Raw genomic sequence first — 15473 nt, 5'->3', positions numbered from 1 at the left:
GTGGTTGCAAAACACACCTGAAGACAATGGTTTGAAGTTCAAATGGAAATGGACTCAGCCTCATCATCATAAAACTGGTGAACTTTGGCACCAGTGATGCCTCATCCATGTAATCAGGGGGTGGGGGCTTGAAAAATGTTTCAATTTTAACACTAAGCAGGCCCAAAAAAACATGGCCTGGGAGAAGGGATGGGTGGGGAGTATGTGCTGCTCTTGAATCTACAGAAAGGAAAGTACAAAAATGTATTTTTTCTTTGTGGACGGTGCCCCTTTAAGGACCATTGGTAAGGTTGCTGTTAACCCATAAATACTGAAGGAAGAATTCATTAGTCCCTGCACTGCCTGTAAGCAACGAGCATGCCACACCAGCTTTAGATACAGGCATTGTGACCTGGATCTACATATTCATTTGTCCTAAAATTCTTTGGGCAAGTCTCTCATTTCCAATTTGGCAGGCAGTATACTTTTGGGAAAATTCATGCCCACAGTCGGTGCCCAGCAAAGAAGGCATGATTGGGTTCAAATCAGTCCTTCCTGGTCACGTTAACCAAATCAAAATTAAAATCAAACCTCAAACACTTTGTGAGGTTACCTTAACACAAGAAACTGCAGATGCTGGTTTAAAAAAAAGACAGTGCGCTGGAGATCTCAGCTTTACCACTAACGTTCAGCCTATATTCAAATCTATTTGGACGTTCTCTGGCACCTCTCTCCCCTTTCTGGATCTCTCTGCCTCCATCACAGAGGACAGATTATTGACTAACCTCTACTGCAAACCTACCGACTCCCATAGTTATCTGAACCTCTCTATCTCTTGCAAAGACGCTATCCCCGACTCATAATTTCCCCATCTTTGCCACATCTGCTCACAAGATGAAGCTTTCCATTCTAGGAGATCTGAGATGTCCTCTTTCTTTGGTAAATGTGATTTCCCCCCCTATTGCCGTAAATGAATGTCTCACCGAGGCCCCCTCTGTGCCTCATAGTTTTGTATCTCGCTGCCCTTCCCCCAGATGGAACAAGGATAGAATTCCCTTGGATCTTACCTCTCACCTCACCAGCCTCTGCATCCAACACATCATTCTCTGACATTTCCATCACACCCAACGTGATCCCAACACCAATCATATCTTCCCATCCCACCCTTTTCAACTTTCTGCAGAGACCATTCCCTCCACAATTCCTGGGTTCATCCATGTTTTCAAACCAAGCCCTCCCCATGTACTTTCCCCTCCAACACTTGTGTTCGGTCTGCCAAGAACTGGATTTCCTGGTCGTTAACCATTTTAACACCTCTTCCCATTCCCTTGCCGACCTTTCTGTCCGGGGTCTCCTCCATTGTCAGAGTGATATTCCACATGGGTAGCTTACACCTCAATAGTATGAAACTTACTTTCCCCTCCCCCTGGACTCGCATGAATTTCTCCCCTCCCCTTTCACTTACTTTTTTCCCTCTCGCTTCACAATTCGCAACTCTTCAATCTTTCTGCCTTACATCTTCTGTCTTTTAATCTCTGCCTATCAAAAATCTACCTCACCCAGACTTTACCCTGCCCCTCCTCTCTTTCATCTTTCTTCCCCCTCCCATCACAATCAACCTGAGGAAGGGTTCCGATCTGAAATGTCATATGTGTTCTCCAGATAAGCTGTCTGACCCATTCAGTTACTCCAGAACTGACTTTTTTTGTGGGGTTACCTTTCTGTTCAATACTAAAAATTGGATCCCTTTTTAAAGCAGAATACCATATGACACAATAGCCAGGCTTTTAGTTTTGTTTTGTAATCAAGCACAGGAGATATAACTATTAATTAACGACCTGGGATTTGTTGGTATATTCTGGGGGTCCTGAAGACAACCAATGGCCAATTATCCATCAAAATTTGATAAAATCCAGGACTTCCATGTGTCTAGTCCTGAATTCACTCATCATCAGTAGGTATCATACATGTTGAGATGTTTCACTCAGAGCTCCCAAAAGTGTCCAACAGCAGAATGTTGCCTTGCTGAGATTCCCCAGATGAGATGGGTCTTACTGATTGCTGAAGCTGTCCAGCGAGCTTTGAGGGAGCTTGCTGCAAGACTTCTGCACTTGAAGTTCTCCTGTCGTTTACAGTCCAGTGCTAAGCTCTGGGGCACTAGGGGCCAACATGAGCGATGTGCGCCTGGATCAGGTACATTCTGGTGTGGGGTTCATAAGCTCATAAGTGATCGGAACAGAATTAGGTGTGGGGTTCATAAGCTCATAAGTGATCGGAGCAGAATTAGGCCATTTGGGCCATCAAGTCTACTTTGCTATTCAGCCATGGCTGATCTATCTTTCCCTCTTAACCCCATTCTCCTGCCATCTCCCCATAACCCCTGATACCTGTACTAATCAAGAATCTTTCTCTGCCTTAAAAGTATCCATTGACCTGGCCTCCACAGCCTTCTGTTGCAATGAATTCCACAGATTCACCACTCTCTGACTAAAGAAATTCCTCCTCATCTCCTTCTTAAGGAAGATGCTTTTATTCTGAGACTATGACCTCTGGTCCTACATTCTCCCACTAGTGGAAATATCCTTTCCACACCCACTCTATCATGGGTAGTGATTGTGGGCATTCGGCTCATGTCAACATAATCTGAGCCAACATTTCCATCTGAAATTCAAGATACTTGGAGAAATAAAATTAGATTTTAAGATTGTGAAGTCAACAATAATTTAGAAGGAATAAACAAGAAGAAAAAAAATAAAATAAATAAAATGTTAGTTTTCAGCAATATCCTCAAATGAGCACAATTATTCATAAATAATATGGTAACATTTGTAAATGAAACAAAAATAATGTGGTTACAAATTTTGTTGAATATCCATATTTCATTCAAGGGTGTTTCCGTTATAAAATAAACTGTTAAGAGTACAATGATGCTGGCTTGAACTCAACATCAGTGATTTATTTTCTATGAAAAGCAGTTCAGTAACAAGATACAGATGGATGGAACTGACTGCAATATTTACTCTGGTGGTTGATTAAGGCACAGCAAGACTTTGAGAGCAAAGTCTATAGATTAGTGCATACTCCAACAATGTTGGTTCAGCAGGTCTCAGTTACTTCTGCATTTGTTTGTGCAGAAATAAGGAACTGTGTTAAGAGGCATTGAAAATAAATACCCAGTCAGGATGAATAGCACACTGAATGTTTGGCTTGATACAAAAATTGATTTTTGGCTACACTAAACACTTCTGTTCATAGGATAAAGACATACATTTGGATAAATAGGTACAACTTTTACGATGTTAACAGATAATGGGCTTGGAAAACACAAAGAGCCCAGGAACATTCCATCTCTAGAAATTTATTGCAAGTCATCATTTCTACCATAAATAAATTATATTACTTAATATATTGTGGATAAAAGTTTTTTACAACTTTGACGTTATCATGTGAGCTAGCTTTCATTAAGATGTCTTCTCTTCTCCTATCTTTTCACCAGTTTATTTCAGTATCAACCATGGCTCAGTTGGTGATATATTTGTTTTTAGGGTTGTAGGTTCATTCCAAAACCTAAAGGTTAAAATCTAGGGTAGCACCCCAATCATTGTCTGAAGCACCATTTAAGGATGAGATTTTAAACTGATTTTACTCTGTCTTCTCCAGTTGACCCAAAATATCCCAAGAATCTTTCAGAAAATGAGCAGGAGAACTGTTGCCTTCATCCTGGTAAATACTGGTTCCTCATCCAACATTGTTTAAATCAGCCATGATCGCATTGAATGGCGGTGCTGGCTCGAAGGGCTGAATGGCCTACTCCTGCACCTATTGTCTATTGTCTATTGTCTATTATCAGACCATCATCTTATGGCATTGTGTGCTTGCTGTGCATAGGTTGGCTAAATTGTTTCTCGCATTACAACAGCGGCTATATTTCAAAAGTAATTTTTGACACATTTCATGCTTTAGTTATGAAAGGTGAAAGATTTTCTTTTATTTGCTGAGGGTGTTACTTTTTTGGGTATTTTGGTTACAATCTCCTTTCTGAAGCAAAATCTCCTCGTGCATTGGACTGTGGAGATTTAGTCGCTTCAGACCCTTGCTAGACTGGACATTCTGTTGTTGACTCTTCTCCCTCAACACTTCCCCCTACATACTCTCTCTTTCAACAGGTTGCCCGTTCTGCGTGCAATCTCCCAATTCCTCCAAAAATATTATGCTCCATGACTAGAATTAACGGAGTTTAGCTTAAGCGTTGAAGCGAAGACTCAATTCTTCTTTACAGTAGACTTCATAAATTGCTACAAGATCTGGAGAATTACTATGTGGTACATTACTCCTACAAACACTTTGCAGAATCATCTGCAAGTAACTGATTAAATCTTTAAACAGTACCCAGAGAAAGCAATGTTAAATGCTCAATAGAAACTGAACACATCAGTTGCATCATTGAAATCCATGTTGATAATGTACACATCCTGTTAACAATATGTCTTTTTAGTATGCAGTTTGTATGTGAGAGTGTTGCACTGAACAGCTCCCATTCCAATATATTGATCCCAAATGCTTGCATTATAAATCAGCATGTAAATTGTGCACCATATTGGAACAAAACTGGCACCCAGTGCTTCCAGATAACACTGCTACACAGTGAAGATTTTCAGCCAATATTTCTGTTGGCTAGCCATCAGGATGTCCTGTTTAAAACTTGGAAAACACCATCTACACAATAAGATTTTCAACTTACCCTGGAATTCAACATAAATTCATCGAGTTGGTTTTAAATAAATCTGAACATCACTAAGTAATTTGTACATTACTACAACGATGACAGCTCATGCAAAACTGTGGCTTAAATGAAAAGCAGCGCAACATAATAATAGTGAGGTTTGAGTTTCGGTATTTGATACAGAAGAGAGGTTTGGCCAGTATCTAGATGGACAAAAGAAATACTGTCCCTTTAAAATAGAAGTATGTTTCCAATTTGAAATGTTCACTGAAAGTCTTTGTTTCAGGATTGACTCGAGTAACATTGTTTTGACACTTTGCCAAAGGGTTTTCAAACTGTTTTTCATTGTGTGCAAATCATAAAGATTAACAAAAGAGCTAATGCATGATAGGGTTTGCTTTCATACTACCATTTTGGCATGATGTAACAAATACCCACCACATTCATTCACCCTCATCCCTCCACCCGCGATGATAATTCTTCTGATATTTTTCTACAGCCTCAGTATATATGTTACAAGGGAATTTGTTAAGGTTTATAGGTAATTTAACATGAACCACATTTGCTGAGTAATGCCATTGAAGGAAATAAGGAACACACTCCCCTCTGGAATACTTAAATGTCCTAACTGAGGCAACATAGATTCAGTGCAGGAGGAGTATGTCAGTGGCCACTGTGTTGGGAGAGAGTGAACAATAAGTTGCCAATTAGAGGAATAGTGGGAGAATCCCTGATCAGTCAGATAGCTGGATAGAGAAGAGAAATACAGAGACATAAAATGGTCATTCTTGCTTTTCACTCAATGGTAAGTACATTTTATGCTGTGCTGAAATAAATAATGCTATGCGACTGTGTTTCTTGGCCTTGTTCTATCATTTTAGCCTTTTGCATAATATGCTCTCTTTCTATTCAGATGGTTAAACTAAGCTTGAAACAGTATTTCAGTCCATAGTTAAGTTAGGCCATAGTGATGTGACCTACATAGGTATTGCCTATAAAGACAGGTTAGTCAAACTTGGATTGTTTTCTCAAGAGTGTCAGAGGCTGAGAGGAGAGTTATGTAAGTATATAAAATTATGAGAGGCATAGAAAGGGTGGACAGTCAGAGTCTTTTTCCAGGATGGAAATGTCAAGGACTAGAGGACATTAAGGTTTGAGGGGCAAAGTTTACAGTAAATATTCAGCTTTTTTTTTGTACACATAGTTGGTGCCTGGAATGAGCTGCCAGGGGTGGTGGTGGAGGCAGATACATTTAAGAAGTTTTTAGATAGGGACCTGAATATGCAGGGAATGATGAGATATGGATCAAGTGCTGGCACAGGAGATTTGTTTAATGTAGCATCATGTTCAGTACCGATCTTGTGACCCGGAGGGCCGGTTCCTGTGCTGTACTATTTTATGATCTATGAGACTTTGATTGCATAGGAAATGCATGCAATCTTTTTCAGCACTGGAAGTGACAGCACCAAACATTTGTAAAGTTCTAAGTACTTTCGTGAAATAATAAGCTAAATTATCTGGGTTAGATTTGGACTGTTGGTAATTGATGTTCAAGCTTCTGAAACAAAAATGTTATTCATTTTGGCTGCTCTTTTATAAACATCCGAGCCATTACAGAAGGAAGTTAATCCCACATTTCTGTGGAAATAGTAAGAGCCCATGCTAAGTTGCTAGAAATGAAGTAGTGAAGGATTCCCCCCCCCCCCCCCCATCCATTTGTAGCTGCTACAACATCTTCCCATAACTTAAGGAAAGTGTTATTTGAGTATAACCTAGTGCATTTCAGAATTGCACTTGGAGTCCCCTTCTTTGGAGGGTCAGAGAAGGGAAAGGGAAAGAGATCAGGTTGGCTAGCTAAATATTTCAAATGTAAAACTTTGCTTCCTTGCCAGTGTCACAATGGTGGGTCTGAAATCCAGCCAGCAAAAAATCTTTCATGGATAAAATATCATGTTAATACAATATTATAAGGTCCATCTATTGTTTAGTTGGCGCTCTTATTTTTTAGCTGAGCAGAAGGATAAGTGGTTAGATTTTCTTAGAAGCCTGGAATCCTACTAGCTTTGCTGTAGACCTCACAACATCAAAGTAACATCTGGATAGGTGACTCAGGTTGAAACATGCCAATGATGCTCCAGATCCCCTTTAAGCTAAAATTAAAGATTGGCACATGATCGCTTCCTTCAGTAATTTATGTTAATTCAACAGGCTTTGGGCGACTTTCCTAATCAAGCTGGAATATTTATGCTTTTGTTAGTAGATGACCAAGAGTAACTGTTACGCTAAACACAAAGTGCTGGTGTAACTCAGTGGATCAGGCAGCATCTGTGGAGGAAATGGACAGGTAATCTTCTAGGTCCAGACCCTTCTTCACCTGCTAGACTATCTTTTTAATAGAAAAAAAACACAGATGCTTCTTTGATGCAAGATGGAATTCTATCTTTGGGTGACATCGCCAAACAGTTCAATTTCTTCCTGCTTGTGCAGCTTGAAGAAATTTGTCCAGTAGGAAATAGCATCACCAGTAACCTATGTGGCAGTTCTGTTAAATTTGGAAACAGAATTGAGCATTAAGCCACAATGGATATAGACACAAAAGGGCCAATAAAAAAACATACTTGCTCAGGTCAGGGCCGTCTTAACGTATGGGCCTGATGGGCACTTGCCCGGGGCCCCACGAGCATAGGGGCCCCATGCTGATCTGTGTATGTTAAGTGACTTGCAATAAATAAATACTACTTTAAAAATGTAGGTTCAATAAGTGCTTTTTTCGCAACATTTTCGGTCCCAGTGTTTTTTTCGCAACATTTTCCATCCCTAAGTGCTTCTCACAGCGATCTGTTTCGCAACAATTAGTTCCCTAAGTGCTTTGCTTTTCCATCCCTAAGTGCTTCTCACAACGATCTGTAAGTGCTTTTCGCAACAATGTAGCACCCTAAGTCCATCGCTAAGTGCTTTTCGGTAAGTGCTTTTCGCCGGCACGACAGGGGGGGGCTGGTAGGGAAAGGGGGGTGGGGGAGAGTAACGGTGGGGGCGACGGGGAGGGTGGGAGGAGGAGAGAGTGGGGGTGGGAGGAGGCAGAGTGGGACTGGGGAGGGGGACAGCAAGGGTGGGGGTTGGTGGTGGGGGGGAAGAGAGAGTGGGGGAAATGGGGGTGCTGGGGAAAGGGGGGTGTTTAATTTTATCGACCATTTACATTTTTATTCCTGTGAGTAGTTGTCATAGGGGCCCCCAGTACACTGCTTTGCCCAGGGCCCATAATGCTGTAAAGACGGCCCTGGCTCAGGTTTGGTCAAGAACACATAAAAAGTAAGCAAAATGTTGAGACTCACTTGAACGATCCAAACTGGGAAGAAAATCTAAGAAATAAATACCTTCGATTTGTACCAGCATTTGTACACAGGTAGTTGATGTATTCATTTCTTAGATCTTGGCTAATATAACTTGTTAGTATATAGTATAAAAATAGTCTATGTCAAATCATCCATAAAGGTGAATCATCCACTCAAAACAATCACCTGTAATTCTGGTTCTTGTTTCATCATTTCGAGTATCATATGGCAACCGATCGAATGGCCAATCAGCACAAGTTTGGTATCCTTTGGAACTTTTATCCTGAGAAAAGCTAATTTATGTTCTATTTGTCCATTCAGTCCAAAGACATCATCCAGCTCAATGTCTGCAGGAAAAGAAAATCATTAAAATCTTACTAAACTTGCCATATTACAAATACACATCAGTGACAGCATTATTACATTGTGAATTTTATTGCTCAACACAACCTTACCTTTCTCCACATGAATTAAATATGAATCATCAATACAATCTTAATCAGAAGTGCCTAAACATCACCTAAGATTTTGCCACAATGTTACCAAAATGTTTTTCTTCACATGCAAGCAATTTGTTAGAAACATAGGTGCAGGTGTAGGCCATTTGGCCCTTCGAGCCAGCACCACCATTCAATATGATCATGGCTGATCATCTATAATCAGTACCCTGTTCCCGCTATTTGAAATAAGTAGAATATAATATAGGCAAAATTGAAACCTATTGAATAAATAAAGGTTTATTCTTTAAATAAGAAAATCTTTTTAAGACATAAGAACATTATTACATTGAAACTTTAATCAGATTAAGCATAAAGATTGCAAGACAGCAATTAATATCCCACTAAACTTCCTATTTACCACAGATAAATTACAATTCACCAGGACCGAATCCATATCATTCACTTGTAAATCAGTTAACATTAATGCAAAACCTTATCACATAAAATTATCTGTATGGTTGCAATACCATAACAATATTATTATTGAGCACGTGAGTACTTTTAAACTAGGATATGCATGGTGCTAAATATCTGATAACCCTACGGAAGCAAAATTTGAATGTCGGAGCTAGCACAAAAAAATCAAGTAATCACCAAGGAAGTGAAGCTATATTGATCCAAAATAATGAACAAGATTGACGACAGTGAGAAAAGAGCAACACTGCTTTAACACAAGATAAAACAAGAGCACAAGCTGGCCATTCACCCCCCCCCCACCCCAAAGCCATTTAACTAAAAATACAGGAATTGTAGTATTATGTGGGTGGAGCTTTTCTTCGGAACATGTTGTATACTTGGCATGCATACTATACTTGTCCTTTCAAATCAACTGTCTAGTCCTTTTAAATGGTCAGTCTTGCTTACATTTAACAACCATGTAATGTTACTTAAAATAATCTTCTACTAAACAGGTATTTTTCTTAATGTATCAATTAAACATTAATTAATAGAAGGTCATGTACGTTCGGTTGCAAAAGAAAGCAAACTGTAACTAGGGGAACAATGAAAGAGTCATGGGAAAAGTATTTCTATGGAGTATATGCAGTTTGCACCAGTTATTTTGATTGTAGAGCACAGTTGATCAAAAAAAGTACTTATAAACAATTAATTGATTCAACATTGGCAATAGATATTGAAATACAAGATGTTTTGTTCTCTCCGGGGAATGCAATTATTTGAATCAATGACCATCCATCAGAACAAAGATAGTAAAACAAAGTAATCTTCTGACAAAATGCAGACCTGGGAATTGACTATTAACTGACAGCAAGTATTTAAGAGCTAAAATAGGGCTTAAATTTGGCAGCACAAATCTCACAGCAGTTACTGACAACAACCATACATCCAAAACTCTCTAAATTGTTGAGTGAACAGGTTCACAAGAGTGTTTTACCAAAATGTTTTTCTTCACATGCAAGTAATTTGTTTGATGATAAAACTTTCTTTCGTCAGTAGTAGTTATTTTATGTTGGTCGAGATCTCAGTGATTTTATTTTTATTGTTTCTGAATGTATGACAATTTTATTCAGAAAAAAACCATTTATTAGGGGATCCTCTGGAGTAATGTTATGAATAACATAAACATGATTTCATCACTCAAATTATCCACTGCCATGCTCCTTCTGTCAGTTTCACAGGCAGTACAATTACCACTTTTTTTTTTGAGTAAGACACTTTCCTTTCTTGGGCATTTCCTCTGGTTTATAAATGACCCATACAATTCAGTTACATGTAATTTTTTTTGCGAGGCATTGATGATTGTGGAATATACATAGGTCAATGAGGTTAAAATACAGATCAATCTAATCGAATTGAATGGCTTAACAAATTCATAAATATAAACAGCATGTTTCTCTTGCTATTTTTCAAATAACGTCAAAGATTGTTCAATGAAGTTGTCTTCACTAATGCATAAAATTCAGCAGCTAAGCAGAAGGATGCCCCTTTCTTTGTGGAGAAGCCTTTGAACTAAATTCACTCATTAGCAAGATGTGATTTTACCTCTGGGAGAATATGCATTGTCAGACTTACTTTATATCTGCAGCGAGCAGTGAAAATGCTGGGTAAATTCAATTTTTCAACAAAGGAAAAACCCGCCTCAACCCGTCTTTTCAAAAGAAAAATAGATCTTTGGAGAGAAACATTGAAAAAATGTTCTGCAAATCCTGTTTTGACGTATTCTGTTAAACATACTGTGTTTGAGTTTTATGCACATCAGCAAATTCATTTAAAAATGCAATTGAAATATTGAAATTCTACAAATAGCTCACTAATTCACAACTAACTAACTCATTAAACTGCAGGAAAGTACTTGTAGTCCAAATGATTTGGATTTGTTGTATTTTAAACTCCTGGAAGCTGTTAATCACATAAATATCTAACTGAATAAATGAATAAATTTGTACAAGATTGAAAAAAAATACCGGGAACAAATTGTAGGAGCAATCATTTTTGGGTAAACTCAAGCTTATCATGAAAACGGACTGAGCACCCAGCCACAATACATGGCAATGGGCCTCATCTTCACCCATCAGTTGTACAATAATATTGACATTATTCACAAGATGCTGAATAATGATGTTATTTTACAACTGATGCCTTAATCTATATACTAAAACTCTTGTTTGTTTGTTTGTTCCTGAACTACAGCCAAAACAGTACACGATAGCACGACAATTTTAGGCCCACCTTACTCACCGTTGTCCCTTAGGTGCTAATGGAAGAAGTTTCATTGAAATCAGTGTTATATTTTAAAAGTAATTCACATTTTAAAGTTTAAATCCATCTCCTAGAGAGGGAGGGGGAAGGAGGAAGGATAAGGTGGGTTGAGGGGGATGGAGTTAGGGGGAGGGGAAGGAGAGGGGGAGAAGGAGGGGGAGGGGGAAGCAGAGGGTGCTGCCGCAATGCAGGAGAGGGTTGGACCCAACAGGTCCACTTGGCCTAGTAATGCTCTAAATGTGGCCTAACCAAAGTGCAGCTGCAACATGACTTACAACTTTTATACTCAATGCCCCAATCAATGAAGGCAAGTATGTCAATGGAAATATTGGAGAGTTATTTGTGGCTTTAAATCACAGGACATTTGACGTCGACGGTAACAATAGATGGTGAAAAGCATGTTACAACCTGTGAATAGTAATATAAATAAATTGACTCTGAAGATGTGTAAAAAAAATTCAGTACTTCATTACAGACCAGGGAAGAGATGTAGATTTTGTGGTTCAACCACTTCACAACCACAGAACATATGGTGTACAGGAAATTGCTGGAAGTAGGTTGGAATGATCTGAAAAAAAAGTGGATTAGATTCAGTGGTATTTGAGGGAAATTATTGGCACAAACAAGAAAAAGTATTGGAAATAGGAGAAATCCTGGAGAACATAAATACAATTCAAATTAAAGTGAAATTGAGCCATTACAATAGCAATCGTGGTCAGATTACCAGACGAGCAGTCACAAATCTGGTCCATTGATCCAGAGGCAAGAATTTGAAATCCATCATAACAGCTGAGGAATTTAAATTCAAGAAATTAAATACCGCTGGAATCTAAAGAAAACAGGTTAACCTCAGTAAAGGTAACCATAAAATTATTGGATTGTTGTAGAACCACATTTGGTTTAAGAATGTCTTTAGTTTGGTTTAGATTATTAGTGTCACATGTACTGAGGTACAGTGAAAAGCTTTTTGTTGCAAGCTATTCAGACAGCGAAAAGACTATACATTATTACGATCAAGCTGTCAACAGTGTACAGACACAGGTTAATGGGAATAACGTTCAGAGCAAGATAATGTCCAGTAAAGTCTGATTAAATAGTTTGAAGGTCTCCAATGAGGTAGATGATAGGTCAGGACCACTCCTTAGTTGGTGATTGAATGGTTCATTTGCCTGATAATAGCTGGGAAGAAACTGTCCCTGAATCTGGAGGCATGCGTTTTCAAACTTCTGTACCTTTTGCCTGATGGGAGAGGGGAGAAGAGGGAGGGACACGATAAGACTCGTCTTTGATTCTGCTGGTGGCCTTGCCGAAGCAGCGTGAAATGTAGATGGAAGAAATTTGCCATCCCACCTGCTTTAGCATATACACCCGACTCTCAACTTAACTGTCTCCTCAGTTTGGGGCAATTGGGGATGGACAATTAATGTGATGACAATGCTAGTGATATCCACTTCTCTTGGATGAGTAAATTAATTGATAGAATGAAGCAATTGTAAGATAATCATCGAAAAAGGATTATGCAGACCAAGGAAGAACATTTGCAAGTGATTGGAAGAAATCGTTTTTGGAAAAGTTGGCAAAATGCAATTATTCATTCTTTTTAATAATCTGATGCTTGCTGATTAAGCCATGTGTTCACACAAATTATCAACAAAGAAAAGCAATGTTAAGATTCTGCTGATGAAGACATCTATGTGATTGCAAGGTAATATTTTAACAGAAACAGTAGAATGACAAGCATGCTTAATGCATGCAATATGTGCCAAATCATACAGAGGCGAACAGTCAGAACTAAACTTCTAGAGCAGCTGAAGTAATGTCAATTACTTCACTGATGGAGTTATTAAGGAATAAAATAACAAAAGAAACATTTGGACTGAAGGAATAAATCAAAATGTTCTCAAGGATCCAATGCTGGATGAATTAGAAGGTAAATATCATACATTTGTTGAATTTCTTACACTGAGAATGTGTTTCTTGGTCGTAGTTTGTGAATTCTATGGGAGTGAATTTCCACTACCCGAGCTGGCATAAAGAGTAGAAATTTGTGAATGATCTTGCAGATAGCTGAATACTTCAAAATACTCTGCCCGTTAATTCTGCAAAACCTCCATTGCTGATCATTCCCAACACAAAACGTCCCCTTATCGTTCCCTCCAGAGATGGAGTCTAACCCATTTACTCAAGTATTCCAGTATCTGCAGGTCTTGGTGTTGTCTGATCAGAGATAATATTTGGTTGAGATATGAATTGTTTAATGATATTTTAGAATAACAAAAGAACATTACGATCAACCTGATGAACCACTGCAGAAACTGTATATAGGTTATTTATCAGTCTCAAATTTAATGCCAGTAAAAGAAGAAAAAAAAATCTTGTTATGAAATAAAAACTTTCAAAATAAATTAATTGTTCTTTAAAGGCAGTCAGAGTGATGTCAGCCATTTTACAAGAGATGCAAGGATATTGTTACAACATTAAAAAAAACTACAGTTTAGGTGTGTGACATCCACCCAAATCAAACATCAGAAAAAACAGAAATTCTATTATGTCATTACATTTATGAAGTCAACTTGCCTACATTGTAATTCAAATACAATAGACAATAGACAATAGGTGCAGGAGGAGGCCATTCGGCCCTTCGAGCCAGCACCGCCATTCAATACGAACTATATCTTAATGGATACCCTTCTGTCATAAACTATATCTCAATGAACATCTGTGCCATCATTTTGAAGTGAAGTCATTCAGCAGTAACTGATGACCTTTCTGTAAACGAACAGCACAAACTTCTAAACATGGCTTAAGTTCATGGTTTCATACATTGATTACAGATAACATCTTTCAGCAACTTGGCTATGGGCCCAATTCACCTCAAAGGAGGCACCGCGGCACAACTGGTAGAGCCACTGCCTCACAACACCGGAGAACCAGGTTCAATCCTGACCATGGACACTGTTGCCGTGGAGTTTGACCACTTGGATTTCCTCTGGGTGCGCCAGTTTCCTCCCATATCCCAAATTAGTGTGGATTTGCAGGTTAATTGGCCTCTTTAAATTTGTCCTTTGTGTGTAGGGAGTGGATGTGAAAGTGAGAATGTGTGATCGATGGTCAGTGTAGACTTGGTGGGCCGAAGGATCAATTTCCATGCTGTATCTCTAAAACCAAAACGCTCTTCCCTGCAGCCTCCCCAGACTACAATCAAGCACTTAACCTTAATGGATGCTTTCAAACTGGTGCTCTAAACTGTCACTGATGTGAAGTACAATGAGATTCATTGTCTGATATCATTGGGTGCCAATAAATCTTGCTGTATTTTCTTTTTGCACAATGGTCCATCAATGTGTCTCCCTGGCACCAAGTAATTAATGGCATGATTTATTTCATTTGTTCCTAGATATTACCGGGAACGTTTAATTTATTACCGAATTGTGCCCATGTCCATCTTTATGGTGCTCCCAACACGGTGGTGAAATGGGGAACTCCAGGAAATGTATCCAGCTGCAATAGCTATCATGATAGATTTTCAGGTTAGGACAGTAAATGTTTTTAATAATAATTTGGAGATAATTGGTAAGGTTACTCGATTCAATAGTGGAGTTTCCAGACAAGGGAGTTGCTGCCAAAGAAGATCGAGCAACCAACGGCAGAGTACTCTGCAGAATGCAAACATACATTGCCCATTGATGCCGGGTGGTTTTCATACTGAATCTAATGACTGGGAAAACTGATTTGCTGGGAATGATGAAAATCCCAGAGCATTATTCCAACAGCACATATTTGGGCAAGTGGTGATTTTTCCATGACTTTATTGAGAGATAAAAACGTGAACTAATTATCCCAGAACATCCCATCTCTGCCCCGGTGCTGTTGATACAGTGTTGATATAACTGGAATCATACAGCTTTTTATCTGTGGTGACCTCCAAAGTGTTGATTGTGGAGAAGATGGTGATAATGATGAAACTAAAGGTGAAGGGGCAATAGCTGGTCTTTCTCTTGTTTGAGCTGGTCATTATGCATTCCTTATGCGATATGAATGTTATCTTTCACTTGTGAACCCAAGCTTGACTCTTATTTGATTCCTGTATAAATTGCTTTATTATTGGAGAAGTGAATGAACCAAAAAATTGTTTCAATGCCACCAAACTTGCCTATTCTTGTCTTTGGATTATTTTAACATGTTCAACCATTGAAGATGGTTGGGTGATTAATGCTGTCC

The 15473-nt window shown here is 38.8% G+C and overlaps 1 protein-coding gene across 3 annotated transcripts in view; it reads right to left on the bottom strand.

Annotated features, from left to right (window-relative positions):
- Window positions 1-15473, bottom strand: part of ldah (lipid droplet associated hydrolase) — a 229875-nt gene that overhangs the window by 67195 nt on the left and 147207 nt on the right. For all 3 annotated transcript variants that reach the window (XM_078399331.1, XM_078399330.1, XM_078399332.1), the window contains one exon: window positions 8221-8381. In XM_078399331.1, the coding sequence (XP_078255457.1) occupies window positions 8221-8381 (161 nt within the window). The remainder of the gene's footprint in view (window positions 1-8220; window positions 8382-15473) is intronic.

Source organism: Rhinoraja longicauda, chromosome 5 (genome assembly GCF_053455715.1).
Source record: "Rhinoraja longicauda isolate Sanriku21f chromosome 5, sRhiLon1.1, whole genome shotgun sequence".
NCBI lineage: Eukaryota > Metazoa > Chordata > Chondrichthyes > Rajiformes > Arhynchobatidae > Rhinoraja > Rhinoraja longicauda.
This window is presented reverse-complemented; position numbering and strand designations above follow the sequence as displayed.